Source organism: Dasypus novemcinctus, chromosome 11 (genome assembly GCF_030445035.2).
Source record: "Dasypus novemcinctus isolate mDasNov1 chromosome 11, mDasNov1.1.hap2, whole genome shotgun sequence".
NCBI classification, from domain to species: domain Eukaryota; kingdom Metazoa; phylum Chordata; class Mammalia; order Cingulata; family Dasypodidae; genus Dasypus; species Dasypus novemcinctus.
The window spans coordinates 5,954,581-5,982,238 of NC_080683.1; the positions used below are offsets into that span (position 1 = coordinate 5,954,581).

Sequence of the window (27,658 nt, forward strand, 5' to 3'; positions counted from 1 at the left end):
AGGCCTAGGGGTCCCCATAGGAGAGTCCCTGGGTCGCCATCTCACCCTCTGCTCTGGACTGGGAGGCTGGCAGGCTCACCGGCCCGGAGGGAAGTAACGATCAAGAGGCAGCCACTTCCGGGGGACCCCGGGGCTGCGGTGCAGCACGGCGGGAACTGGGGGGGAAGGCAGCCGGCTCGGGAGCGCCCAGACACGGGGGGAGGCCGGCAGACCTGCCTCGCCCTTCGCGCCTCCCCTCTGGGGCTCGCAAACTGGGTGGTGACCCAGAAACCTGGCAGTGGGCGGCTCCGGAGCCCGGTCCGCGCGGCCGCCGCGGCAAATCCCTGAATTTCCTCGGCTGCCCCTGGAGACCCCTCCCCAGACTCTCCCTGGCGTTTCCGGCCGCCCGGCCCTCAGATGGGGGGGGGGCTCGCAGGCAGGGCCTGCTCCCCGGGCTCACGCGGCCCTCGGCCACTCAGGTACCCCAGCCTCCGGTGGCCGCAGACGGCCGTGGGGGGCTGGGTCCCCGGGAAGCAAGAAAACAAAGAGGCCGCCCACCAGTGTCAGTGTCCAGTGAGGACGGGGCCTCGGGGGACACGCGCCCCGAGGGCGCACGAGCGGGAGCAAGGGCCGCCCCAGGCTGCGCGGAGGGGAGCCGTCGACGAGGTGCGGGCCAGGGCGGCGGGGGTCGGGGCCCTCCCGCAAGGACTCCCCACCCGCAGGCGGGCCGCCCCTCCCCCCCTCCCCCCTTCCCCTCTCCCGCCACTGCTCCCGCCCCTCCCCCGCCGCCCCTCCCCTCCCGCCTCGCCCCCTCCCCGCCCCCACTTCCTGCGCCCCGCCCCCGGCCCCTGGCGCTCCCATTCATCCGTCCATTCACGGGACCTCTGCTGCGAGCCAAGGCCCCCTCCTCAGGCCCCGGTGCAGGGCTGGGGGTGTGGAGAGCAAAACAAAGCCACGGAGAGTCCAGCGAGTCCCCGCTGCTGCACCCCCGCCCCCCGCCCAGGGCCGCTCCCGCCCCCCGGCCTCTCACCCTGCTTTCCTCTCCACCCCGGCCGGCCGGGGAGAGGGCCCGCGTGCTTCTGGGGTCACATGGCCGCACCCCTCTGGGTGCTCTGGGCCCTAAGGAAGGTTCGGGGCGAGGGTTCGTGGGGACCTGGAGGGGCAGGGCCCAGAGCCCTGGTCTCGGCCGAGTGGGGGGCGTAGGCCACATCTCCCCAGGCCGCGCAGCGTCCCCCGGCTGTGGGCTCGCCTGCAGCCCCCCGGGGAAGAGGGCAGGCCTCCGAACTGCTGCCCGAGCCCACCGCCCCTCGGGAGGCCCGAGAGGCGTTGTGGGGCACGGCCGCTCCGCGAGGGCCTGCGCAGGCAGCCCGGAGGTGACGTCCCCGTCCCTCCACCAGGACGCGCTTCCACGCGGCTTGGGGAGCAGAGGAGCAATGCAAACGGGAGAAGCAGGCTGGGGACCGCGGGAGGCTCCCGGAGACCGTGGGGCTTGTCAGCAGACTGGCGGGAAGCGGGCGGGAGCAGGCGGCCTAAGGGGCTAGGGCCCAGGCTGGCCAGGGAGCCGCCTTCCACCCCGGCGGGTGGCCTGGGGAGGGGGGGACGGGGCGCTGGGCTTCCCACAGGCTCCAGGAAACCCCCCCACCCAGAGAACAGGCGCCCAGGGGCCTGTATCTGCAGAGCCAGTTGCTCCGATCCTTGCCAGATAGTGACTTAGACTAAAGGGAGAACTTTTGCCCCACGTAAAGCTAAAGTCTTAGACTTGCCCAGCTTGAGCCTGGGGAGCAGCCACCCCTGCCCAGGCACCAGCAAGCGGCCCAGCCAGCCTGTCCCGGTGCAGGGTTCCAGGTGATCGTCAGGCGGCTGCCAGCTCCCGGTGACTAAGCCTCAGCCGCCATCGTCGAGGCCTTGATAAATAACAGAGACCAAGTGAAAAAAATTCCCCATGGTTGGTGGCAAACTATAAAATTGTAATGTAGCACCTTCTAGAAATGGGTCTGAACAGGAAAGGATGGGTCAGTGCAGAGGTTTTGACCTGGCGACACCAAAAATAGGTCTCAGGGAAGCAGATGTGTCTCGCCCAGTTGGGTGCCTGCCTATCACACGGGAGGTCCTGGTTTGGGTCCTGGTGCCTCCTAAAAAAGACAAGCAAGACAACAAGCTGACGCAACAAGCAGACATCTAAACGAGAAGATGCCACAAGCCAGCAGACACTGCAGCCTGCATGTGGCTCGGGTCGTTGGGCACTCGCCTCCCATGTGGGAGATCCCGGGTTTGGTTTCTGGTTCCTCCTGGAGAAGGAACAATAAGCAGAGAGATGTGGGAACCATCCAGGGGAGGGAGGGATTTTTTTTTTTAAAAAGTAAATAAATAAAATAAAATAAAACAGTAGGTCTATGGAAGGTGCAGAAGCCTTTGTGCCCCCCTCCCCCCCCCCTCTCTCATCTGGTTTCCCGCCTTTTTCCCTGCCTGGAGGTTTAGGGAAACATGTCCCCCAACCCAGTGCCCAGGGCTGTGCCTTTGCAGATAACAGAACTGCCTTCGTTGACAAGCATCTCAGGAAAAATTCAGCAGGGTACGGTGGCTGCGGGATGCCGGGGAGAGGTCACGTTTAAATACCGTAGACGGGAAGGCCTGAGGGCTGGAGAGTGAGGAGCGGGCTGGAGGAGGGGGCGCTGAGCGGAGGTCTGGAGCAGGGCCGCCAGCAGCAGCCCCGCTACCCAAAGGCCCTGCGGCGGCAGGGTGGCGGGCTGGGGACCCTGGGGGGGCTGCGGGGGGCGAGCAGCAGGTGGGAGCTGCTTGGAGAGGGGCGGGGCAGAGCGGGAGGGCCCTGGTTTCCGCCTTCTGTGGGACGGAGCCCTGCGGGGTTTCCAGCAGAGGAGGGATGGGCCTTAGGTTTTCGCTAGAAAGAGATTTAATACCGGGAATTAAGCGCTTACAAAACCCAACTGGAGGAGCCGGCTCCACGGACCCGCCTCTGCCCGGGGCAGGAGCAGCGCCACCGCCCAGCTACCGCCCAGCTGCCGTCCACGGCCGGAGGCCCTGTTGCCACGCATCTGCCTCGACTCCCACGAAGCAGGTGGCTGGACCGTGGGAGTGCGGAGAAAACCCTGTCTCCACGGCCCCCTCAGCGGCGGCTCCCCCCACTTCCTCCTTCCACGTCCCCGCTCTTCCCTGGGACCTGACTCGCACCCAAAAGTCTCGCTCTCAAGGAGTGCAGTGCCCACCCAGCCCGGCCAGCCAGGCCCCGCCGCCCCCGCCCTGGCCCGCTCCACGCTGGCCGCGCCGCCCTCGCACGTGCCTGTCCCCCCGCCGCACGGCGTACGCCCCCTGAAAAGGGAACCTGTCTTCCCAGGTCGCAGCTACCGCACCAGGACCTTTCCCGGGAGCAGAAGCGGGGGGGTGGGGGTGGAAGCAGTGTTTCCAGCCTTTTAAGCAAGCCGCAGTGTGAGCACCCCTAAACTGGGGGTGACGCATTACCGCCCCGAGCTGAGGGATTTGGGGAACACAGGCATTTAGTACGTGCTTACAACCCAGGTTTCCTCACAGGCTGGAGAGGAACCGTGCTTTCCAGCCCGAGGAGGGGAGCAGATGCAGCCGTGGCGTCCCGGCGCCCCGGTGACGGGGTCACTGGCTGATGGCAGGGGGCAGAGACCTGCCTCCCGGGCCCTCCTTTTCACTTGAGAGCTTTTCCCTCGAAAGTGGGAACCAGAGAAGGCCCTCCTCCCTCTCCAAGCCTGCCAGGCTTCCTGGCAAAAGGGCTTGTGGTCAGCAGCGCAGAGGCTCCTCCTGCCAGATGGCTAGATGCACTGGTAGCTGGACAGCTCTCCAGAGGAGGGGCCGGGGGCTGCACGGGGTGCCTCGGGCCAGGGTGACCAGCCCAGCAGGGGCCAAGGTGGCTTTATGCTGTCGTCTCACCGGGATTATTGGCAGTGATGTTATCACGATCACTCGTCAGTGTCCTCCTTGTCTACTGGAGCTGAGCAGACATACTCTGTGACTCAGCATTTCCTCTAGGTGTGATCTCAACAGAAATGTGTGCCTCTGCTCACCAAGGCAGCAGCACTGTCCCCAGCAGCTCAGCCCAGAAACTGCCCAAATGTCCTTCAGCAGGATGGATGAACTCATCGTGGTACCTTCACACCACACAACTACACAACGAGAGCGAGCAGGAGTGAGCAACCGCGTCATAGCAAGGTGGACGAATCTCAGAACTAACGTTGAGCAAAAGAAACCAACCCAGGAGAGCACGCGTCCATTCATATGATGTTCATTAATGGGCAAAACTAAATGTTGCTGTGAGAAGTTGGGGTGGTGGTTCCTCAGGGCGGTGGGGCACAACGTTCTGTTTCTTGATCTGGGTGCTGGTGATAACTGTGTTCGTTTTGTGAAGTTTCACTAAGCCTGATATGTATGATTTGTGCATTTTCTGTAGGTATGTTATTTGCCGGTAAAAAGTTTACTTTTAAAAGAATCCTGGTTTGGTTAATGGGTTATAGGGTCACCTGATGCTCGACATCCCCCACCGTCTTACCCCACTCCTATCCACCTTCCACGTTGTGCTATTCACGAGTCACATCTTCCTACGACAACCACCTTCAGAAAGCATCAAGGGAAGCAGATGTGGCTCAAGTGATTGAGCTCCCGCCTACCCCACGGGAGGGCCATGATTTGGTTCCCAGTGCCTTCTAAAGAAGACAGTGAGCTGGCACAGTGGGCAGGTTTGGCAAGCTGACACAGCAAGATGACACAAGACACACAAAAAAAATATATAATGAGAGACACAACAAAGCAGGGAGCAGAAGGTCCTGGTGCCTCCTAAAGAGGGTGAGCGGAACGTAGAACTGATGGAACAAGGTGATTCAACAAGAGCACAAGAGGAAAAACATAATGAGAGACACAACAAAGCAGGGAAAAGAAGTGGCTTAAGCAATCAGGTGCCTGCCTCCCACACTGGAGGTCCTGGGTTCTACTCTGATGCCACCTAAAAGAAACTGAGGGAAACGGACTTGGCCCAGTGGTTAGGGCGTCCGTCTACCACATGGGAGGTCTGCGGTTCAAACCCCGGGCCTCCTTGACCCGTGTGGAGCTGGCCCATGCGCAGTGCTGATGCGCGCAAGGAGTGCCCTGCCACGCAGGGGTGTCCCCCGCGTAGGGGAGCCCCACGCACAAGGAGTGCACCTGTAAGGAGAGCGCCCAGTACGAAAGAAAGTGCAGCCTGCCCAGGAATTGCGCCGCACACACGGAGAGATGACAGATGATGCAGCAAGGTGACGTGCAACAATTCCCGTGCTGCTGACAACAACAGAAGCAGACAAAGAAACAAAACGCAGCAAATAGACACAGCAAATAGACACAGAGAACAGACAACGGGGGTTGGGGGGGGGGGAGGAGAGAAATAAATAAATATTTTTTAAAAAATAAAAGAAACAGAGAAGATGAGCAGACACAGCAAGTGAAAACAATAAGGGGGTGGGGAGAGATGAAAAAGAAAGAAAGAAAGAGAGAGAAAGAGGGAGGGAGGGAGGGAGGAAGGAAGGAAACACCAAATAACCCAACTACTAAATGGAACCATCCATGCCAATCTTTTAAAAGTGCAGTTAACCCAGAAGCAAGAGGTAAAATGATAAGCAAACATGCTGCCCGGAGTGACAGGGGGAGGAAAGAAAACATCACTCTCCAGGGAAAGCTAACCCCCAAACTACTGCAACCGCTGCATTTCCAAACCAGGACTGCACCACGTGCCAGGCTTCTGCTATTCCTTCATCGAGGTAAAGAAAGAACTAAGGCACATTGGGAAGCTCTTCCATACTCAGGTGGACATGAGCTTATACCTTCAGCTGTCCTGAAAAATAAAGGTGGCCGCACGCCCCATTCCCTGGACATACGTGTTGGGTTCTCTGAAGTTTCCTGGGCTGCCCTCAAGGAAATGGTATAATCTGTCTGATTGGAAAATGCTTCCTGTGGTTCTGACACCCACAAACTCCTCTAGGCCCTCTCAGCCCTTGGCCAGCCTGACTGATGCCTAGAACAGCTCCCTCTCCAGACCTCCTCCCCAGAGGCCCCACTGATCCAATCCCATCAAGGCCTTCAAGAGACCTCCCTGGCCACCCTGGGCTGCAAACCTTTCTGACCTCTTGTTGCACCCACTAAATTTCTCTTTAAGCACCCCACTCCCCTATCCAAGGTTCAAGAGTGAGGTTACTTTGATCTGCTCGCTGACAGTAAGGCAAGTGTTTGAATTACTTCCTGGCAATAACCATCGAATCAATGAGTGAATGAATGAATGAGTTTTGCCTTCCCCATTTCCCAGATTGTTATTCGGCGTTCTCTGGTGCCATTCTGGTTGAGATTCCCCTAGACATGAAATCCACTGCGGAAGAGACAGCGTCTCACTATCTTTTTATTCCTTCCACTCACCCCTCTGCTTAATAAATACTTAGGGAAAGAAGGAAGTGAATTGAGGGCATGTGCACTCCAGAAAGCACGGAGGCCGCCAGGGCGCCGTTATTTGTCTCTCAAGGGTGTGGAGGGGAACAAGCTACTATATTTATTTGCCTATGTATTCATTTCTACCTGCCTCGTTCCAGAGCGAGCTTGAGTTGGCTTACAAAAATACACACAATCCAAAGTAAAAAAAAAAAAAAGCCGGCGAGGAAATCAGGACGAAGGAGAAACCAAGAGCAGGAAAAAGCAGCTCAACTCGGCTTGCTAGAAGTGGGCCAAAAAGTTGGCTGAGTTTTCCCACGGCCCACTCGAGACGGAAGTCCCTCTCCTTGCCCCGTTTCCCTGTCCGGGAAGGCCGCACGCGGCGCAGAGACCTCTCTCCGCGTCCCCCCAGACCCCAGCCCGAGCCCGGGCCCGGGCCTAGCAGCCTAGGCGACGCTGGCGAGCGCCGCGTGGCTCCGGGGGACATGGGGGTCCCAGGTTGCCGGCAGGGGACTGTGACCTGGAGTTCCTGGGGGGGCGGGCCCAAGGGAATGGAGTGGCTGAAAGCACGCTGCTCCCCTCTCCGCCGCAAAGCCTCCCGAGCACGCAGCGGCCCGCAGGCAACTCTGCCCGCGGCCTACGCGGGGGCACCAAGATGGAGGGAGCAGCGCGCTCCCACCCCCCAACGGCTCCAGACAAAGGGGCCGGCGCCCCTCCCCCTCCCCCGCCTCCCGCCCTCCCCTCCCCTCGGGCCGCCCTCGGTGACTTCCTCTCCCCTCCAGGGGTGGCCCCGGGACTGCTGGGGAACGGCGGTTGACCTGGGCGCGGGGCCGGCGGCCAGCGCGCGGGGGCGCGGCCTCCCCCCCCCCCAGCCCGGGCAGGCCCCGCGCCCTCCGCCCCGCCCCCAGCCGCCCGAGCACGTGCTGTCCCCGGCCGGGAGCGCCCCCGCGCCGGCCCGAGTGGGGGCTGGGCCCGCGCCCGCCGCGCTCCCCGCCCCCACCGGAAACCTTCCTGCCACATTCCAGCAGCCGGGAGGCGGCCCCGCGGGCTCCGCAGCCCGCCCCCACGCGGGCCCCGGGCCGGCCCCGCGCCCCCGCCGCCGCCGCCTGCTGGGGAGGGGGCTGGGCCGGGGCCGCGGCGGGCCCGGAGGCCGGGGAGCCGTGAGTCACCGCCGTGTGTCACCGGGCCGCATTGCAATTCCCTGCATCACCGGGAGGTGTGGAAGGCCGCCTCGGGGACCGCGCCGGGAGGTGCGCCCGAGGCGCCCCGGGCCGGCCTGCGGGGCGCGCCCCTTCGCCCCGGCCATCTTCCCGCCCGGGCCGCCTCCTGCCCGCGCAACAGGTCTTTGTGGCGCCGGCGCGAGGGGCACGGCGCGCGCCCGGGCAGACCCTGCCCTCGAGGAGCTTCCAGGCGGCCCCGTGCCCACGCTGCCCTTTTTTTTTTTTTTCTTTTCCCCTTCAGGTCCCCGCCAAGGGGGTCAGGGCACCGATGGGGGCCGCGTTGCCTGAACGCACCCTCGGGGCCACCGCGGGTGAGGGATCTCCGCGTTCACGTGCAAACGAGCCGGTCGTCTGGGTGGCCTGAAGGTTGCACCTCGATGACGGCTTCCCGGGGGCCATTAACAAAGGAGAACTCGGGGTTTCACTAGTCTGATTGTCACAAGATTTGCATTTCACCCGGCGGACTCGCGCGGGTTGACAGTGCCGTGCACACGCTGGCACCCGGCCGCCCGGGGCACGTCTACGCGCGGCGCGTCCTGGCGTGGAGGGCGCCGGGTAGGCCGCGCAATTCTCCAGCCGGCTCGGCCCTCTGGACCCCCGCACGCCCGCTCGGACCCCCGCAGGCACCAGCGGCCGCCCACGCCCACCCGCCCCCAGGGCCCCTGGGGGTGTGTGGCCCCGGGACGCAGGTCAGGGGCGGGCAGGCTGCCCTCCCCCCGCAGGGAGCTCCCTCGGGACGCGCTGCACCCCTCCCCTCTGCCCCGGCCCGCGACGCTGAGGTGCGGGCCCCGGCCTCGTGGTGGCCAGGCCGGCCTCCCGCGCGCCCGCCCCTGCGCTGGGGCAGCCGCGCGGCCCCGGCCCCCGTGAGCACCCACCCGCGCGGCGGCGGCTGGCGGGCGGCCGCCCTTTTAAATCCCCGGGCTCATTTGCATGGCCCCGCCCCCTCGGTGACACGGCTGGCGCGGGCGGGCCCGTCCCCCCTGCCCCTGGGTCGCTCTTTTTAAGCTCCCCTGAGCCGGGGCTGCGCTCCTCTAATTGGGACTCCGAGCCGGGGCTATTTCTGGCGCTGGCGCGGCTCCAAGAAGGCGTGAGTTCGCGGCCGCTCGGGTGGCTGCTTTTTGGTAATTTATCTATAATTTAATTACATTATTTATTTATGGAGGCCGCGCGGGCCGTGCCCAGCTTCCTGCCCCTCGCCATCCTCCGGGGGAGGGGGACTCCTCTTACCCCCGCTTGGAGATGACATATAAATACCCCGCGGGGCCCGGCGGCGAGCACGCGGCGGCGGCCTCCGAGCGCTCTGCTCTCTCCCGGTTTCAGATCCGCTTCGCTGCCGGCGGCGGCGGCCGAGCCAGGCCGGTCCCCAGCGCCCAGCACCGTCGCTCCCGGCAGCCCGGAGCGCGCACCGCAGGCCGCCGGCCGAGCTCGCGGTGAGTCGTCCCCGGGGGCCGCGGCGGCGGCGGAGGGGGGCGCCCGCACGCCGCCCGCCCGCACGCCGCCCCTCCCGCACGCCGCCCGGGGCTGCAGCGCGCGCCTCCGGCTTTATTCCCAGGCCGGGCACCGCGAGCGGCCGGAGGGGGAGGGCGGCGCGGCGGCGGCGCGGGGAGGGCGCCCGCACCCCTTCTCCCGCGCCGCGGGCGCCTCGCGGGAGGCGGGGACCGGGAGCGGCGCGCGGTGGGGGAGGGGGCGCGCGGCTGCGGCGAGCGCGGGTCGGGTCCCCGGCGGAGCTCCTGCACCTCGCGCGGCGGCCGCTCCCGCCCGGGCCCGGGCCGGGGGTGGGAGGCGGGGAGAGCCGCGGGCTGCGGCGCGGGCGAGCGAGTCGGGGTCGGGCGCCCCCCGCAGCCTGGGGAAGTTCTGGAAGTGAGGGGGATGGGCTGGACCCCGCCATTTGTCCCGATCCCGCCCGGGCCGGCTCGCGGCTCTGGGTTTGGGGCTTCCCCCCGACCCCACCTCCGGCCCGGCCCGCGCCTCTCCAGCCCCCAGGGCCGGGCCTGCCCTCCGCCCCCACAAACTGGTTTCTCAGCTTTGCTGGGCTCTGTTGGAACTAGTCCCTTCGACTCCCCGTTTCTATTCTTTTCTGGGGTTTTCTTTTGCGGGGAGGGCGCGGAGGGAGGCGGCTTTCTTCCTCTTACCCGCGCGCGCCAGGTTTCCTGCCCCAAGTCGGGCTTGGGTGCCCCCTCTGGCAGGAAGTGGGGCCGGGTGCACCCGCGTGGCGTCGCATGCGGTCGGGGTGCACCGGTTTCCCGCGCCCGCAGGAGCGGCCTGCGCCCCTCCCCCCGCGCGCCCTGGCCCCGCGGCCCCGCTGGCGGGCCTGCAACGGCCCGCTGCGCGCACTTGCAGCGTCACCCCCGGCCCGGGCCTGGGGTGGGGGGGCTCCAGGGGCTTACCCAGTCTCCTGGCGGTTGTGTGTGAGCGTGGGGGACCGGCTGTGGGACTCGGAACCCACCGCGTGCTGTTCACCCCCTCGCTGTGTGACCGTGGGCACGCCATCGTGAGTCTCTGGACCACTCTTTCTTTACGGGACCCCCCCTAAGATGAGTCCTGCGGCCTTTCCTAAGTACTTGCGAGCGCACGCGGCCTGCCGGCGTGTCCAGGGAACAAACTTGGGCCCGAGCGCTGGGAAAGTGTTGGTCACCAGCCGAGGGCTCGGGGTGGGCCCTGAATGGCTTCTCCAGGCGAGGCGAGGCCTCCGTGATGATCAGAGACAGGTGGAAGAGACACGCGGTTCCTGGCCTCGCTGCAGAGGGCCTCGGGCCTCCATTCGGGGCTCGGGGCTTGGCTGGGGAGGAAGATGGTGGCTTCAACGGTCCCGGCGGGGAGGGGCGGGGGAGCGCGTCCTCGGAGACCTGCCGGGCCGGGCCCCCCCCAGCCCCCCGCCGGCTCCCACCGCCCGGAACCCCCCGTGAGGGGGACCTGGCCGGACCTCGTGCGAGTTCAGCTCGCATTTAGCTGATTAATTTTGATGTTTAGTTTTTAAGGGAGACCTGTGGTGTAATATAAGATTCTAATCACTGCCTGTAATTACAGAGCAGGCCCAGCCGCTAATGAGGGAGCAGGATAAATCACCAACCGCCTGGTTTAAAAGGGTCTCCAAGTCTCAAGTATTATAAAATAGAATAATCACCAGACAAAATCCCGCCGTCTGGAGGACCTCTTCGTGCTGCAGGATGGAGGCCTGGTGGGGGGGGGGTATCCAAAAATCATGTTTATAAAAGCCTTTTTTCCTCTCATTGGGTTCAAGTTGGAAATTGCCCAAAAATCTGAAAGGAGGAAGAAAAATTGTTTTCAAATGTCCTGGTTCTCCTTTTGAAAGAATGAAGACTTCCCCCATTGTTTTTTTTTTTTAATTATTTTTCATTTTTATTAGTTTTTAGGAGGTCGTGGGCATGGAACCCAGGACCTCATACTTGGGAAGCAGGAGCTCAACCCCTAGCTACATCTGCTCCCCCATTGTTTTTAGAAAACGCAGGTAGAGCATACCTTGTAGCACCCTTTAAAGTATTGGCTCAGCTCTTCTCTAATGTGATTTCTTGCAGCAATCCAGAGAGTTAGGCAGTTACTACCCCATTTTATAGGAGAGATTTTCGAAGCACAGCCATCTTTGCCCAGGACAGACAGGCTTCCCTTACTTGGAGGGAAGTGTGGAGCTGTAGGTTGCCCAGGCCATGCCTGTCCCCATCTGCAACTTGGGGATGATAACTCAGGGAGCAGGGGTGGAGATGCGGGGACCTTCATTTAAGCCCTAGAAGAGCTTCCTCACGGCAAAGGTTCAGACTCCTCGCAGTGAGAGGTTTTAGGTAAACTCCAAATCACAGGGGGGCTGATTTAACGCGGACAGGCCTCTAAGAAGGAAGGGCCAGAAATGACTTCAGAAAGTTTTAGGATCAGCCCTGCTGGGGCCCATCTCATTTGGAGAAATCCCTGCCCGTCCCATAAAGAGGCACCTGATCTGACTCCAGGTTGGGGGGCCCACCCCCCAGCTTTGGTCTCCTTGCCCACACCCCGTTCCCTGGCCTTCCAGCCATGCCTCCCTCTTCCTCTTCTCTCCCCACCTTGAGTCCCCAAGGATTCACCCTAGGAGAAAGCAGAGAGGGAGAACTGGCCGGGGGCACCTGGCCGTGCGAGGGCTGTGGAGTGTTGGTAGCATTTGAGCCTGGGGCTTGGGCCTGGTGAGGTGGAGCAGGGGGTTGCTGTAGGTGCGGGGTGGGGGCTGGTTTCAGGGTGCCAGGCCCAAGGTGTCCTTCCTTCCCCCTGGTCTCAACTGAACTCTCCAGGACCTTGGTGTTCTCTTAAGGGGAAGGGACAGCTGCTTTGTCCAGGGGAAAGGGGCCCTGGCATTGCCCGCACCTTTGCCCCAGCGTGGCCTAGCTCCTGCAGCAGGTCTGCGGGCTGGGGTGGCAGCCGTGCGGCAGGACAAAGCCTTCTGAGAGGGAGATAAGGAGCTGATGAAGCGCCGGCGGCCCTGCCTGCCCCCTGCAGCATGCCGAGCCGGGCAGGGTGGGAGTCCCGGGCGCCCGAGGGAGCGGGCACTCCTGCAGGGTGCCTTGGGCGCCAGGGCCTGGGGAGCGGGCGGAGGGAGATGCCGTGCTTACACCTTTTCCATCCCCCAGCATCCCGCTGTCGCACCTCCACCTGCCCGGCACGGAAGGGAAGATGAGTGACTCGAGCTCCAAGTCCAGCCAGCCCCTGGCCTCCAAGCAGGAAAAGGACGGCACTGAGAAGCGAGGGCGGGGCCGGCCACGCAAGCAGCCTCCGGTGAGTCCCCGGGCCAGCGCTAGGAGGGAGTCAGGTGGGTGTCTTGAACCTTTGCCTCAGTTTACCCCTTTGGGCTAGGGAGATGCAAGTCCCCTCAGAAGAGGTGAAAACAGGAATGGAGGGCTTTCTGCGTCCCCCCCCACACACACATGTGCCCCTTTTGTACACATCCTACGCATGGGTGGGCCCTGGGCAGATTCTTCCGGAAAGCCCAAGCCAGAGAGGGAAGCCAGAAATTAAAGTACCACCCCCCCTTTTTTGTTTCCAGTTCATCATAGACCAAATACTTTTATGAAATACAACAAAAGTGAGTTAATAGAGAAATGAGTATATACACGTATATACAAGCCCTGGGCTTTTTTCTTTGCCATTCGATTCAGTGCACGTAGCACTTCCTGTCGGTTTGCTATGGGCATTTCTAAGTACCCGCGCCTGAGTGGGGGCTTGCTGGTCTCGGCGCAGTACGAGAACTCCCAGGTCAGCGGGCCACACTGTATGAGCCCTGGTCCGCGCCTCGGCCCTTGGCTCGGCCACAAGTCGGTGGCAGAGGGGCCCTCAGCACCCCAGTACTGCCCCGTGAGGGTCTGCTGGTGGGGCTGAGAAGGCCCGCTGGCGCTGCGGGCACCCCGGGGACCTGAGCGGTGGGGCCCCCGGGGATGGTGGTGGAAGGTACGCCCATCTCCACTGCCAGTTTGCCCCTGAACTGGGAAGGAGGAGAGGTGGAGAAGAACTGCGGTCCCAGTGGGCCCCCTGCACAGCCCGCAGGCCCGCCTGCCCTGAGCTGGAGCGGGTGGCCGGGCTGACCAGCCGCTGCCTCTTCCACGGCCATGAGCTCCGAGGGCTCTGCCGCGTGCGGGAGGATTCGGCGCTGCCTGCGAAGCCCCCCGCCCGTCTTCCCCTCCCACCACAGAGGGCTTACAGGGTTGGGGGGAGTGTGGGTGCAGGGGAGGGGTGCTGGGTTACCAGGCCAGGGCTGGAAGCAGCCCGTGGGAACCCTGAGGAAACAGGAGCTGCGTGCCTTCACTGCGCGGCTGCCATGCATTATGCAGAAGCTTTTTATTCGGTCTCAGGCTTATGAAAATTTCAGTGGCGACAGCGGCAGGGATCGCCAGGGTCCTGGGCACAGTTCCTTTCCCCGGGAGACCGCCTGGAGGGGGTCCAGGTTTGCAGGTGGAGGCCGGAGTTTCCCCAAGGCAGGGGGAGAGCCCTCCCTCTTCTGCACCGCCCCCCCCCCGCCGGCAGTCTCCAGCATGCGCTGTCAGGAGGGGTGGGCACGGAGGAGAGGCCGGTGACAGGCCGCCAGCACGGCCCCTCTGCTTTTCACCAGGCCTTGTAACATAAGGCCATTTCACAGAGCAGGAAACTGAGGCTCAGGCACGGATCTTCTGTCCGGTCGGTGGCAGAGTTGCCACAGAGCCTTTCTGTCCCCCGCACCTTTCCTTAGGGGGCGTCTGGCCGCCGCCTTGTGGCCACAGAAGCAGGAGGGGCTAGCGTCCTTCTGCAGAGACGGGGAAGCAGACCCTGGCTGCCTGCGCCTGCTGCCCTGGCCTCCGGGTTCCGGCTCGGGAGGAGGCTCCTGGCGTAACCCCGAGGGCCGGGCAGGGGGCTCCGCCTTCCCTGGGGTGTCCCTCCGCCACTCAGCCCCCGCTGTCTTTGCAGAAGGAGCCCAGCGAAGTGCCCACACCGAAGAGACCCCGGGGCCGGCCAAAGGGGAGCAAAAACAAGGGAGCTGCCAAGATCAGGGTGAGCCTCGGGGAGCAGAGGGCGGGGGCGGCCCCCCCTTCCTGCAGGGCTGGGGAGGGGCTGCCAGAGCCCCCCGGCCCGGGGGCGCTGTGGCTGGCACAGAGGTGGGACTTCGGTGACGGGGGGGGATCGCGCCGCAGCTTCCGTGCGCTTGGGGTCCTCTCCAGGACTTGGGGGAGATGAAGTCTGGGGAAGGGCGAGGCGGGGAGAGCACGGGGGCGGCCCTGCCGGCCTGTGGGAACGTCCCCGTCTCCCCGGGGTCCCCTGGCGCCCGGGGCGGTGCTGCGGAACAGCAGGGAAGGCTGGATGCGTGGTGGCATCGGGCCGTGCAGAAGAGTTGTTTTGTTTTTTTATTTTATCTTTTTTAAAGACACGACTCATATCCTCTGAGTCATGGGTGGAGGAGGGAGTGGGGGGGGCGTGTGTGTGTCGGGTGGGGGGCCATGCGGCCTCCCAGTCATCGGCAGCTGGACCTGCTGGGGTGAGCGTCCTGGCTGCCGGGTGCAGAGGTGGGGGCTCCACCTCTGCCCCTCCCTGCCCTCCCCCACTCCCCGGGGCACGGGTCATCGGGTGGGCACCATTTCTGACCTCCTGGATCTTCTCTCTGATTCTAGAAAACCACCTCAACTCCAGGGAGGAAACCGAGGGGCAGACCCAAAAAACTGGTAGGTGACGGAAGTGGCTGCTGCCCGGCCCTGGAGGGGGTCGTTAGGAACGGGGGGTACCTGCTCCCCCTGCTCCCAAAACGGCTAGGTGCTCCGCCGGGGGCTTCGAAGCTGGGGAGACTGAGGGGTCCTGGGTGTAAGTCTCGCCACTCTGTCCTGCCCTGGGGGTGCCCTGCACCTCCCCTCTGCTCCCGGGGTGGACGCAGAACCACCTGGCGAGCGGGGCCTGCCTCGGGGGTGCCAGCCTCCCTCCTGCCCTCTCCTCGCCCCGTGCTGCCCCCTCAGCTCCCCAGGGCCCTCGTTCCTCGAGCTGAGCCACCACTCAGGGTGGGGGCAGTTAGGGGGCGCTGGCCGGGCCCCAGGAGTGAGTAACAGGAAACGGGCTGTTTGGGAGTTTGTGCCCGGCCTGGGGGCCCGCAGGCCCGTGCGGTGTCCCCCGCATTCCCGCCCAGTGAGTGAGCCGGGCGCACACCTCACTTCCCCTTCCTCCCGGCCGGGAGGGTCAGGCGGCGGCCACCTGCGGCGGCACCTGCTCCCGAGCCGCGTCCCCCGGCGCGCCCCGCCTGCCGCCTCCTGCCCGGCGCGCCCGCCGAGCCCCCGTGGGCCCGGGGTGCCCGCTGAGCCCCGGTGGGCCCGGGGCTGCGCGGGGCCTGGCTCTCCCAGCAGCATGTGTGCGGTTTGTTGTTTTCTTTTTTTTTTTTTTCCCCTCCCTTTAAATTCCTCCTTTTTTATGAATGAAACCGGGCCGTGGAGGCTGCTGAGTCACCCACACACTCAGCCCTGACTCATCCCCCTTCTGGAGAGCCGGGGAGCACAGGGTGGGGTGGGGGCGAGCCTGGCCCGCGGCCCCTCCCCCTCAGCCCCTGGGCTCCGCGCTGGGGGGCCTGGCCGCGCTCACGCTGCCCCCCCATCCGCAGGAGAAGGAGGAGGAAGAGGGCATCTCGCAGGAGTCCTCGGAGGAGGAGCAGTGACGCGGCCGCCGGCGCCGGGACTCGCCAGCCTGCGCTCCCACCGCCCGCCCCCTCCCCAGGCGCACGCCTCAGCCACCCCCTGGGCCCCCCAGGCCCCCCTCGCCCTCGTCACACTACACAGCACACCAGCCACTGTGGGCCCCCCGAGGCCCGAGGGGCGGTCCTCCTTCGGTTTGGTTCCCAGCCGCCCTGCCCGCCCCCACCCCACCCACTTGCCCTCCTGGACAAGGCTAGTGTCCCACTTGGCCGCACCCTGCGCCTGCGCGTCCCCACTCCCTCGGGGTGGGGGCACTTGTTTGGGCTCCTGGTTCGGGGCCCCTTTTCTGTTTCTCCATTCTTCCCTCGGGCTCCCTGTCAGGGAGCTTGGGGGGCTCCCCTGGCCTTAAAAGGGGCCCGAGCCCCATCTGTCTCATCCTGACATGCCCCGCCCCGGCAGCAGCAGGTATGGCCAATGGCGGGGGTGCTCAGGCTCCGAGGACGTCCCTGCCCGTGCCCTGGCCACCAGGTGGGGCTCACACCCTCCTCCCCCACCTCACCTGGGCCCTGCAGGTCAGACGGCGCCCCTCCCTGGTGTGCGAGAGGGCAGGGGGGTTTGAGTCTCCGAGCCCTCCCCTCTGGGGCCCCAGCCCCCCTGCCCTGGATCTGCGCGCCCTCTGGGCGGTGGGGTTGAGGAGCCCAGCTTCCGAGGCCACCCCCAGGGGGCCGGGCCCCCTGCGTCCACTCTAGACCCCATTGCCTCTGCTCAGGTGGGGCACGAACACCAAGAGCCAGCCTCGCCCACTCCCGCCCCTCCCCGCCCCCCACGGTTCTGGTTTCATCTTTTCCTCTGTTCACAAACTACCTCTGGACAGTTGTGTTGGTTTTGTTCAATGTTTCATTCTTAAAGTGTCCATCATCGCTGCTGCTGCTGCTACCAGCGCCAAATGCTCACCCTCATCGCCTCCCCCTCTTCTGCCCTGTTCCCCTCCCCCAGATACTTGGCGGGGAAGAGGAGCCGGGCCGGCAGGCTGGGTGACTGACCACCCCAGCCCCAGGGCAGGTGGGGCGCTGCCCCGGGATGCTGCAGCCGAGGGAGGAGGGGAGGCGGGTGGTGACCGAGGGTGTAGGCCAGCTCCCCCCTGGTCCCTCAGGGGAGGGGGGTGGGCAGTATTTGTCCCAGCCTGGGGCCCTCCTGGTTTCCTATTTGCAGTTACTTGAATAAAAAAATTATCCTTTTCTGGACTGGAGGCTTTTCCTGTGATGGGCACTCCCAGAGCCTGGAGGAAGTGGGAATGAATCTGGTGCTTGGGGTGGTACCCTGGGAAAGTTGGGTGGAATGGGGGTCACCTGCAGGGAAGGGAAAGTGTTCCCCTCAAATCAATCACACCCCTAGTCACAAAACATTTGGTTTTATTTACAAAATATATACATGTTCTGTACATCAGGCCCTGCCACCTGAAAACGACTCCCAACCCCCCCCCCCCAGGGCCCTGAGCTAATACCAAAGCTAAGGCAGGGTGGGCTCGAGGGGTGGTGCCCAAGGAAAGGGCGAGGGTCTCCCGGCCACCCCTCCCCTGAGAAGGAAAGCTGTCCTCTAGCGCCTGGGTGGGTGGTGGGCTCAGCCCACGGAAGGCCCGGGGGCAGCGGTGGGGTGACCGCTGTGGGGGCGCGGGGAGCGGGCGCAGCTGGGGTAGCTGAGGGCGGGGTGGGAGGGGGAAGCAGCTGGAGGCCTGCTCTGAAGATGGGCTGGCGTCCGGTCACGTCTTGACGTCCAGCAGGGGCACCCGCTTGTGCTGGTAGCCGCTCTGCCAGCCCTGGACCACCTGCGGGGGAGGACACTGCACCGCGGGGCCGCGGCCGGCCCAGAACCAAGCCCCGGCTGCAGGGGTGAGTAGGGGGGAGAACAGCCCCGCCCGCCCTCTGCCCTGAAAGCGCTCACCTTGGGGTCTCCCACGTCAGACAAGAGCTCCTGCTCTGCCTCGTGCAGCTCCTCAGCCGGGTCGTAGCTGTACATGGGGAGCAAGTGGTGGCGGAGCCGGTCCACCCTGGGGGCAGGGGGGCGGCTCAGCCAGGAGGCACCCACTCCGCAGGCCGGGGCGCTTTGCAGTCCGCACGTCCCTCCAGGGCATGCTGGGACTCTTAAAGAATGTGTGCCCGTCTCCGCCCAGGGGCTTCTCCCCCCTGGGTAAGGTGGGGCTGGGGCAGCCTGCACAGACGCAGAGAGCTCTCTCTCTGGCCTTACGGGGAGAAACTTAAGGGGCACTGGGGTGGCTGGAGGCCAGGGCAGGAGGGAGAAGTGGGGCGACCCAGAGGATACGCACCGCTTTTTCTTCTGCACGTACATTACCTGTAAGAGAGAGAGCAGGGGAAGGCTGCAGGGCTGGAAGGTGCCACAAGCCAGAGGGGACCCACGGCCACCCCTTCGCCCCTATCACCAGGACGGCTGAGACAAGCTGTGTGCAGCCCGGCCTGGACCCAGCCAACCCTGGCCTTGGCAGACGGGTGGGGGTGGGGGTGGGGGTGGGGGGACGGGGGCTCCTTACCACAGCCACGACCACCCCGACCAGGGTGATGAGGAAGAAGGGCCCCAGCACGTAGCCCACCATGGAGTCGCTGCTGGCCTGGGGGGCGCTGGGCACCGTGCTGTTACTCATGGCCGCGGCGGCGGCCCGGGCCAGGGGGCTGGGTGGTCAGCATGGGCGGTGCTGTGCGGGAGGGCGCCTCCGCTGGGCTCCCTGGCGAGGGGGAAGGGAGGTCACGTCACCGAGGCTGACGTCCAGACTTGGGGCGCTGGCCCCGGGGCTGGGGCTGCGTGAAGACGGGTCGGACGGACCGGGCTGGGGGTGCTCCAGGTAGGACGGGGGTGGAAGCCCCCTGAGAGCTCCGCCGATCCTCGTGCAGGGGCGCCGGGCGCAGGCCCAGACCCGGGCACTCGGCTGGAGCCCTGCCCGGTGTGGGGTCCAGCTCAGGTGCTGGCCGGGCGGCAGCTGCCACCTCCTCCTGGGGAATGGTGGGCTTCGCGTCCCTGGCTGGGCTCTGCACCTCCGGGGACGCCGTCCAGGGAGCAAAGGGGGGACGAGAGGAACAGAGGAGGCTCTTGGGCTGCAGCCCAGGGCGGGGTGGGGGCAGGAGGAGCCTGCCTGTCCTGGTCCCAGCCCCCCTGGAGGCTTTGGGGCCCCTGGCTGGGCTCCATGCCTTCCTCTGTCTCCGGTGTCACTAGACACCTGGTCTGGATACCCATCGATCGCAGGTGCCAGAGTGAGCAGGGAGTGCTGTGGCTGGACTGTTTGAGTCAGGTGAGGTCGCCTCCCCTCGGGTCCCCCCCGCGGGCTCCGCCCGCGTCCCTCTCTCCTGGTGTGACAGGGCAGATGTGGAGAGGGTCAGCCCCGTCGGCAGATGCGAGGAGATCGCCCTGGGCGGCAGCGCGCGGGGGCCCCAAAGCCCCCGGCCCCAGCTGGCCTGGGTCTCCATCAGTGGCCAAGGCATGCACGGGCTACCTGCCCCCGTGTGTGCGGGCCGCGGGCTTGCCCGCACGCAGGCGCGTGCTCACCACGGTCGTGGGGACACGCCTGGGTGAGGAGGGTGACAGGCCGCTCCCAGGATGCGGGCGAGCGGCGGCGGGGCTGGGTGAGGGGGGGTGCTTCCCACGGCGCTGGGAGGCTCGGGCCGCGGGAGGCGGGGGTTGGGGACACACGGAGGAGCCGCCTGGCCCGGGGCATCCCGACGCCCCGAGGCGCGGGCCCGAGCCCCGCAGCCCGGCCGGGGCGGCCTTGCCTTACCTCCCGCCGCTGCAGCCCCGACAGGACGCCCGCGGTCGGCTCCCGAGCCCCGGAAGAGCCGGCGGGCGCGTGATCAAAGGACCCGGGGAAGGGGGCGGGGCCTCGGCCAGGGGCGCAGCCAATCCCACGGCGGAAGGCGGCGGGCGCCGGGGCCTCGGGAGCCGCCGATCCGGAGGCGGGGCCGTCCCGGCCTGCGGGTTGCCCCCCGCGACGGCAGGGGGCAGCCGAGCGCTGCGCTGCGAGGGGCGGAGGGGCGGGAGCGCGCGGGCTCCCGGCGTGCCCCGCGGCGGCCCTGGGCGCCCCGAGGCGCGGGCGGGAGCGGGTGCGCGTCGCGCGGCGCTCGGCTGGAGCCCGCGGAGAGGACGAGCCGCGCGCCGACGTGGTGCCCGGGCGGGGGGCGCCTGGGCCCTGCCGCGGGCCCGCGACGTCTCCGGCAGAGTCTGTGGAGCCGTCCCGGCCTCGTGGGGCGTGGACTGCGCTCTGGGCCGTGCGCAGCGGATGGAGGCGGGCGGGCTGGGGTCCTGCTCAGTCACCCTCGCGCTCACCCGCGTACCCACCCGCTCGGCGCTTCCGTCTTAACACTGAAAAAGCTGTTAGGATGAAATGATGACGAGGGTGAAGAACCTGGCACGTAGCAGGTCCTAAACGCGAAGACCCTCGGGTTCACCTCCTCCTCTTGGGGGAGGCAGGGGCCGCAGAACAGACGGAGCTTAGAGCTTTTTGTGTTCTGATCACTTAAATATTGCACGCTTGCTGGGGAAATCTGGGTAAGACTGCCGGGTTATATCAATGTCAGTAGTTTAGTTGTGATATTAAACTATAGTTTTGCAAATGTTGCCTGGAGGAAGCTAGGCAGCGTGTACAACTGAATTATTTCTCACAACTGCATGTAAATCTATAATTATCTTTTTTTTTTTTTAAGTTTGAGTCCGTATATGTGTGTAGTTTTATACCGGGCCCTCAAAAAAATCACAGGCTGGCCTTGCTGCTTTTTGAAAATGTGACCTTTGAAAGAGCCAGCACCTGGGTTACCTGATTTTCACCTCAGACGCCCCCAGGTAAACATTCCACCATAGCTTGGCAGACTGGCAGGTGGTAGGAGCCACCCATGAGCACAGAGGTGGTTGCAGCAGAGCCGGGCTGATAGGCCTTCCTGGGCCTGTGGGTGGTAAAGGAGATTAGGATGACCTGGCGGGCTCTGTGTCCCTGAAGAGGCTTTGGGGCACGTGTGAGGAGCCGTGAGCCAGGCCTTGCTCACCAGAGGAGCCAGTGGTGAGACCTGGGGTGAGCCCCTTGGCCTGGTCTGCCTGTTTCCTCGGGCTCTCTCGGAGAAGGCTGGGTGAAGGCATTCTGGTGCAGAGGTAGGGGCACCTGGAGAGCAGAAGGGAGACAGGACCTCTGGCCTTTCACCTCTGGACTCTGCCATCTGACTCGGGTGGGGGAGTCGGGAATGGAGGGAAGGAGATGCCTGAATCTGGAGGCTCCAGGTGGTCTGGTGCGCTCAGGCCTGTAAGAACGGCTAGTAGAGAGACCACCCGCCGTGGGCTGCTGTCAGAGCTGCGGGCAGAGTGGAGGCCCCCTGCCCAGGCAGGACCTGCCTCGCCTCGTGCAGCAGTGGGCGGTGATGCGCTTTGGAACCCAGGCTCCTGCGGCCTCCCACACCCCAGCCTTATTTCCCGTTTGCAGGGCTTCCAGCCACATATCTTGAGCTCTTCTAGAAGCAGCCCCAGTGGTCACGCGGCCTAGGCTGATGTGTGGAAAGGACTCAGGGACTCGGCATGCTTTCACTTCCCTCACTCCTAGGACAGAACACCCTTGTGAGTTAGGCAGAGCAGATGGGGCGGCCTCAATTTGCAAACCAACCGAGGCCCTGAGTCGTGCGGCCCTCGGCCTGGTCCTCAAGGGCAGCACAGAACAGGAGGCCAGGAGGCCTTTTGTCCTGGACAGCTCCATCCTGGCAGCAGCGGAGGCCTGGTGTCTTCCTGAGTTGAGGCTTGGGGTCCCATGAGGAGCCCCCCCCCAAGCCAGCTGGGGAACGCTCCAGCCTTTTCATGTGGCCACCGCCTCAGGAGGGGGAGGGCTAGGGCAGGCTGAGGCTGCACTGTGACCCCACCTCAAGTTCTGACTGTCCCCGTATCCAGGCTACTGTGGTTAGGGCCTAGGCTCGTGTATCCACTTCCACACTTCCACTCAATGCCTTGCTCATCCCCATCTCCTGCTCCAGACTCACCTGAGAAGTCATAAAAGCAAGACCTGAAAAGAGCAAATTGTCAAGTAACTGCATTCCAGAACAAAGCTGATAAAGATTTACACTCGGCATTGTTTTTCTGCTTTTTTGTTTTTGTTTTTTAGGTCCTAGGGCCAGGGGTTGAACCTGGGGCCTCATATGTGGGAAACCGGCACTCAACCACTGAGCCACATCGGCTCCCCTGTAAGAAGATTTATAGGAACACACCCCATTGAGATAAAAATTATAATGCCTAGCATCCAATAAAAAATACTCAGGCATACCAAGAAGCAGAAAACCATACGGTAAGGAGAATAAGCAATCAGTTGAAACTATCACAGATAGTAGAACTATCAGAGAAGGATATGAAAACAGTCATTATATATAAATGTATTCCATGGGGAGCAGATGTGGTGGAAGCAGTTGAGCACGTGCTTCCCACATGGGAGGTTCCAGGTTCTGTTCCTGGTGCCTTCTAAAAACAAAAACAAACAACAAGCAAACAAACAAAAAAAACCAACTCAGATGAGCTGATGTGGCTCAGTGGTTGAGTGCTGGCTTCCCATTTACAGGGTCCTGGGTTCAATCCCCAGTCCCTAGTACTTAAAAAAAAGATGTATTCCATATGTTCAAAAAGCTAAGTAGATGTGGAAGATATTTTTTAAAACCCCAAGTTGAACTTCTAGAGATGAAAATTATAATGTCTGAGATGAAAAATATACTGGATGGGATTAATGACAAATTAGATATTATAGAAGGAAAAATAAAGTGAACTTGAAAGCATAACTTTCACAATGAAACTATCCACAATGAAACAGAAAAAAGAAATGAGAAAAGAAAAAATAAAAGAACTTCAGTGAGCTGTAGGACAAATTGAGGCAGCCTTAAACATGGGTAAAAGTTCAGTAGGTGAAGAGAGAAGGAAGGGGACAGAAAAAATATTTGAAATAATGGCCAAGCTTTCCAAACTTAATGAACATTATGAAAACACATAGCTCCAGGAATCACAGCAAACCCCAAGCACAAGATTCATTCAAAACAAAACAAAACAAATTATACTAAGACACACCAGGATCAAACTGCTCAAAATCAGTGATTAAGAAAAATCTTAAAGAAAAGATGTTACATAGAGAAAAACAAAGGTAAGGACATCCGATTTCTTATGAGAAACTATCTAAGTGATGAAGACAGGTGAGCAACACCTTTAAAGCACTGAAGAAAAACAACAAGGCCAATCTATATATCTGGCAAAAACATCTTTCAAAAACCAAGGTTTTGTTTTTTTTATTATGCATTTCAATACCCTTCTCTCAAGAATTGATAAAACAAGTAGGCAGAAAATCAGCTAGGCTATAGGAGACTTGAACAACACTCTTAACCAACTTGACCTGATTGACATTTACAAACATGCCATCTAATGACAGCGTTCTTCTCAAATGCACACAGGACATTTAACAAGAGAGATCATATGATGGGCCATAAAACATGTCTCAATAAATTCAAAAGGACTCAAGTCATATTAAGTATGTTCCTGACCACAATGGAATTAAATTAAATATCAATAATAGATCCTTAGAAACACTCCAAATATTTGGAAACTGAGGAGCACACTTTTAGATCAAAGAAGAAATCAAAGCATAATTAGAAAATATTTTTAACAGAATGAGAGTGAAAAACACAACATATCAAAATTTGTGGGATGCCTCTAAAATAGTACTGAAAAGTTTTTACCACTAAATACCTCTATTTTTTTTAAAGGTCTCAAATCCATAACCCCAGCTTCTACTTAAGAATTTAGTAAAAGAAGAGCAAATTAAAATCCAAGTAAGGGAAGTGCATGTGGCTCAAGTGATTGAGTTCCTGCCTACCATATGGGAGGTCCCTGGTCCGGTTCCCAGTGCTTCCTAAAGAAAACAGCAAGCTGGCACGATGGGCAGGCATGACAAGCTGATGCAACAAGAGACACAAGAAGAAAAACATAATGAAACACAACAAAGCAGGGAGTGGAAGTTCTTGGTGCCTCCTAAAGAGGAAGAGCAAGACAGCGAGGTGATGTGACAGGCAGATACAGCAAGCTGACTCAACAAGATGATGCAACAAGAGACACAAGAAAAACACAATAAGAGACACAACAAAGCAGGGAATGGAGGTGGCTCAAGCAATTAGGTACCTGCCTCCCAAATCAGAGGTTCAGGATTAGCTTCCTGGTGCCTCCTAAAGAAACAAGGAAGACGAATGGACAGAGCAAGTGCAAACAACGAGGGGGTGGGGAGAAAGAAAAAAAAACAAAGCAAGCAGGGGAGTGGATGTAGCTCAGGAGTAGAGCATCTGCTTACTACATGTGAATGCCCAGTACCTCCTAAAAATAAATAAAACCAAAGTAAGCAGAAGAAAGAACAAAAATCAATACAGAAACCAATGAAATAGAAAACAGAAAAACAGGTAAAATCACTGAAACCAAAAGCTGTTTCTTAAGATAAACAAAACTGATAAACCTTAAGCTAGGCTGATCAAGTTAAAAAAAAAAAGACAAGACACGAAATCACCAGTTTCAGAAAAAAGAGAGATAACGACTGCAGATTCTACAGATTATAAAAGAATAAGGGCACAACTTCATGACAATAAACTTGACAACTTAGATGAAATGGAGAAATATACTGAAAGACAAAAATACCTAAGTACGCTTAAGTGAATGTTCCTATGTTTATTAAATAAATGAAAGTGTAGTTAAAAATCTTCCCACAGACCAGGCTTTTCTTTTTAAGATTTATTTATTTCCACTCCCCCCCTACCTCCCTGTTGTTTGCTGTCACTGTCTGCTCTGTATCCATTTGCTGTGTGCTCTCTGTGTCTGCTTGTCTTCTTTTTAGGAGGCACCGGGAACTGAACATGGGACCTCCCACGTAGAAGAGAGGTGCTCAATCACCTGAGCCACCCCCGCTCCCTGGTTTGGCGTGTCTCTCATTGAGTTTCCTCTTTGTGTCTCTTTTGTGGTATCCTGTTGTTGCATCAGCAAACTAAAAAGGAAAAACCTGTGATCATCTCATTAGACAGAAAAAGCATCTGATAAAATCCAACATGCTCTTCTGATAAATTCTCCTGGCAAACAAAATAGAACATCCTCAACTTGATAGAGCATCTATGACAATATCGTACTTAATGAGAAAGGACTAAATGCTTTCCCCCTAAGATCAGGAAAGGATAGGGTGGCTGAGTGAGCTTGCCTTGCCGTCTCTCCTGGGAAGAGGCAGCTGGGCGCCGTTGGAGGTTCTCCGGGACCAGGCTTTTTTGGGATTTTGGCAGGGCAGGAAGTGTCTGGACATTGATTTGGTGGGAAGGTAACGGAGAGGATTGGTCGATAAGATATAATTTGGGTTCTATTGCCCGGAGGTGAGACCTGCACACGGGCTGCTCCCTCCTTGGGGGTGGGCGGAGCTGTGGAACCCGCACTTCGGCCGCGCTTTTTGGTGGCTCTGCGGTGCAGGGGAATTTGAGAGTCCTGGGCGGGCTGTTGGGGGGTTGACGGGGCGGGACGCCTTTGCGGATCGATTTGGGGAGACAGACGGTGTTTTGTTGTGAAGCGGGGGAATTTTTTATTGTGGACACAAATAATAGCGCTTCCGCCTGGAGCCCCGCCCCCACAGGCCCGGCTGCCGATCTGCAACGGAATTAGATAGCTGAATTGATGAAATATCCACATAAATAAACCCTAGTGAGTAAGTGAATTCCAGGGTTCAGACATAATATAGAGTTTGCAGATCTGACTTCCCCCATAGGGCTGGCACCCAGCTGCGGGGATCCCTGAGGGCTGTGCTACACTGCGGGGCTCCCAGGCTTCCTGTTGACCAGATCAGAGGTTGCCAGGTCTGAGTCCCCTAAACTCTGGTGGCCCACACCCCAGAGACTCACACCTCTTGAGCCTTCAATATCTCAGACTTTCCACCCCTGAATCCATCACACCCTGAGGTCCATCTGAGGTCCTTGAATGCCCTAGCCTACAACGTCTGCATTTTTTCTTAACCGTTTCATTTTGTTTTGTTTCTATTTTCATTTTATCTTATTTTTTTACTTTTATAAATGTCCTGAGTGCTAATATTGCATTATTCCCTAGTCTTTTCTCCCAGAGTATTCCCCAAAGTCTTTTTTTTTTTATTCAGTTATTTAGGTTTTTTTTTGTTGTTGTTGTTGTTGTTGTAGTTGGTGTTGCAATTGTGGTTCACGTATATCTGTTTTTTTCTTTCCCCTCTCTGTTCCCCACCCTTTTCCCACCCCCCTTTTTCTTTTTTCCTTTCTTCTCTTCTTTCTTCTTTTTTTTTTCTCTTCATTTTTTGTTTTTTTTCTTTTTCTGTTTTCGCTCTCCCTCTTGTCCCTCATTTTCTACTTATTTTATTTTAACTCAATTATACAATAGGTGCTGCAGGAAACACCTCACATTTGCTGGGTTTTCTCATCCTCCACTGCCTCATTTCTATGTGAACTGATTTAGGCTACCTACACCATCCCCTTTCCCCTACATCTTGATATCGGCCATCATCTACTGTCTCTCCTATATTCCACCTCCCATCTCCCTTTTTTTGATCCACAAAGTATCTAACTCTTAATTCCTAATACCCTTGCTTTGTTTTCTGTCTGTTATCCACTCTTGAAACTATTACCTTTCTTTTCTCTTTTCCTCTCTCACAAAAGGAATAGCTTTTTAGCTCATACCATATTCCTCCCATATTCAGTCAGCTACCTCATAATAGGTACTCTACCTACTGCTATAACTCTACACAATTTTACATGAATCTAACCTCCATCCTCCCAGATCTCATAGTCTTGCTTTGTTAACATATATCACCAATACTACTTTACACTTTTTCCTTGCTTACACAATTACCTTTCCCCAGCACTAATACTTTCCTTTAAACTTAACCAGCAACAAGAAATTAGAATAAGAACAAAGTGACAAAGAGAAGATATAACACTTATGCAAAAACAACAGCTAATTAATCTCCAAGAGTAGACAAAGAAGCTAAGGAACTGATTAGGCCCATCAAGATAAAATGATGACCAGACAGCAACAAAAATCTACAAACTAAACCAGCAATCAGGAAAACATGGCTGAATCCAATCAACAAACTAAAAATCAGGAAGGGGAGCAGAACTTCGCTCAAGCAATCAAAGATTTCAGAACATTTATCACTGACAAATTTGATGAAGTAATGAAAGAGGTTAACAACATGAAGACAACACTCGGAGGGGAAATTGCAGACATATGCAAAAAGATAACAGATATGATGGGAATGAACACCACAGTTCAAGAAATCAAAAATACACTTGCAGCAAATATCAGCAGACTAGAAGAGGCAGAGCAGAGAATTAGTGATGTGGAAGACAGTACATCAGAAATCAAACAGATAGTAGAAGGGGTCGATAAAAAGATAGAAAAAATCCAGCTAGGACTTGGGGACCTGAATGACAATGCAAAATGCTCAAACATACATATTATAGGCATTCCAGAAGGAGAAGAGTAGGGAAAGGGGTCAGAAGGAGTGTTGCAGGAAATAATGGCTGAAAATTTCCCAAATCTACTGAAAGAGACAGATGTACATATCCAAGAAGCACAGCGCACTCCACTGGTCATAAACCCCAACAGGCCCACCCCAAGACACATACTTGTCAAATTATCCAATGCCCAAGACAAAGAGAAAATCCTAAAAGCAGCAAGAGAAAAGAAAACCATCACATACAAGGGAAGCTCCATAAGATTAAGTGCTGATTTCTCATCTGAAACCATGGAGGCAAGAAGGCAGTGGTATGATATAATCAAAGTACTAAAGGGAAAAAATTTCCAACCAAGAATACTCTATCCAGCTAAACTAGCATTCAAACATGATGGAGAGTTCAAAATATTCACAGATAAACAGAAACT

General features: G+C 59.5%; 2 protein-coding genes across 4 annotated transcripts; one reads left to right on the forward strand and one right to left on the reverse strand.

Annotated features, from left to right (window-relative positions):
• Window positions 1-8,849: 8,849 nt before the first annotated feature.
• HMGA1 (high mobility group AT-hook 1) lies at window positions 8,850-16,980 on the forward strand. Of its 2 annotated transcripts, none has more exons than XM_058306584.1 (5): window positions 8,850-9,055; window positions 12,236-12,414; window positions 14,040-14,123; window positions 14,738-14,788; window positions 15,706-16,980. In XM_058306584.1, the coding sequence occupies exons 1-5, from the start codon at window positions 8,865-8,867 to the stop codon at window positions 16,143-16,145; spliced, it is 945 nt and encodes a 314-aa protein (XP_058162567.1). In that variant the 5' UTR covers window positions 8,850-8,864; the 3' UTR covers window positions 16,146-16,980. The 2 variants fall into 2 exon arrangements, with proteins under 2 accessions (XP_058162567.1, XP_058162568.1); XM_058306585.1 differs by lacking the exon at window positions 8,850-9,055 and adding an exon at window positions 9,830-10,116 and having other exon boundaries at window positions 12,236-12,380.
• Window positions 16,981-17,130: 150 nt separating this feature from the next.
• On the reverse strand, window positions 17,131-19,608 carry SMIM29 (small integral membrane protein 29). 2 transcript variants are annotated; one of them, XM_058306587.2, is made up of 5 exons: window positions 19,518-19,608; window positions 18,282-18,473; window positions 18,060-18,085; window positions 17,678-17,744; window positions 17,131-17,561 (listed from the first exon to the last, which is right to left on the reverse strand). In XM_058306587.2, exons 2-5 carry the CDS (start codon window positions 18,390-18,392, stop codon window positions 17,496-17,498), a joined length of 270 nt encoding a protein of 89 aa, XP_058162570.1. In that variant the 5' UTR covers window positions 18,393-18,473; window positions 19,518-19,608; the 3' UTR covers window positions 17,131-17,495. The 2 variants fall into 2 exon arrangements, with proteins under 2 accessions (XP_058162570.1, XP_058162569.1); XM_058306586.2 differs by having other exon boundaries at window positions 17,678-17,783.
• Between the last annotated feature and the right edge of the window lie 8,050 nt (window positions 19,609-27,658).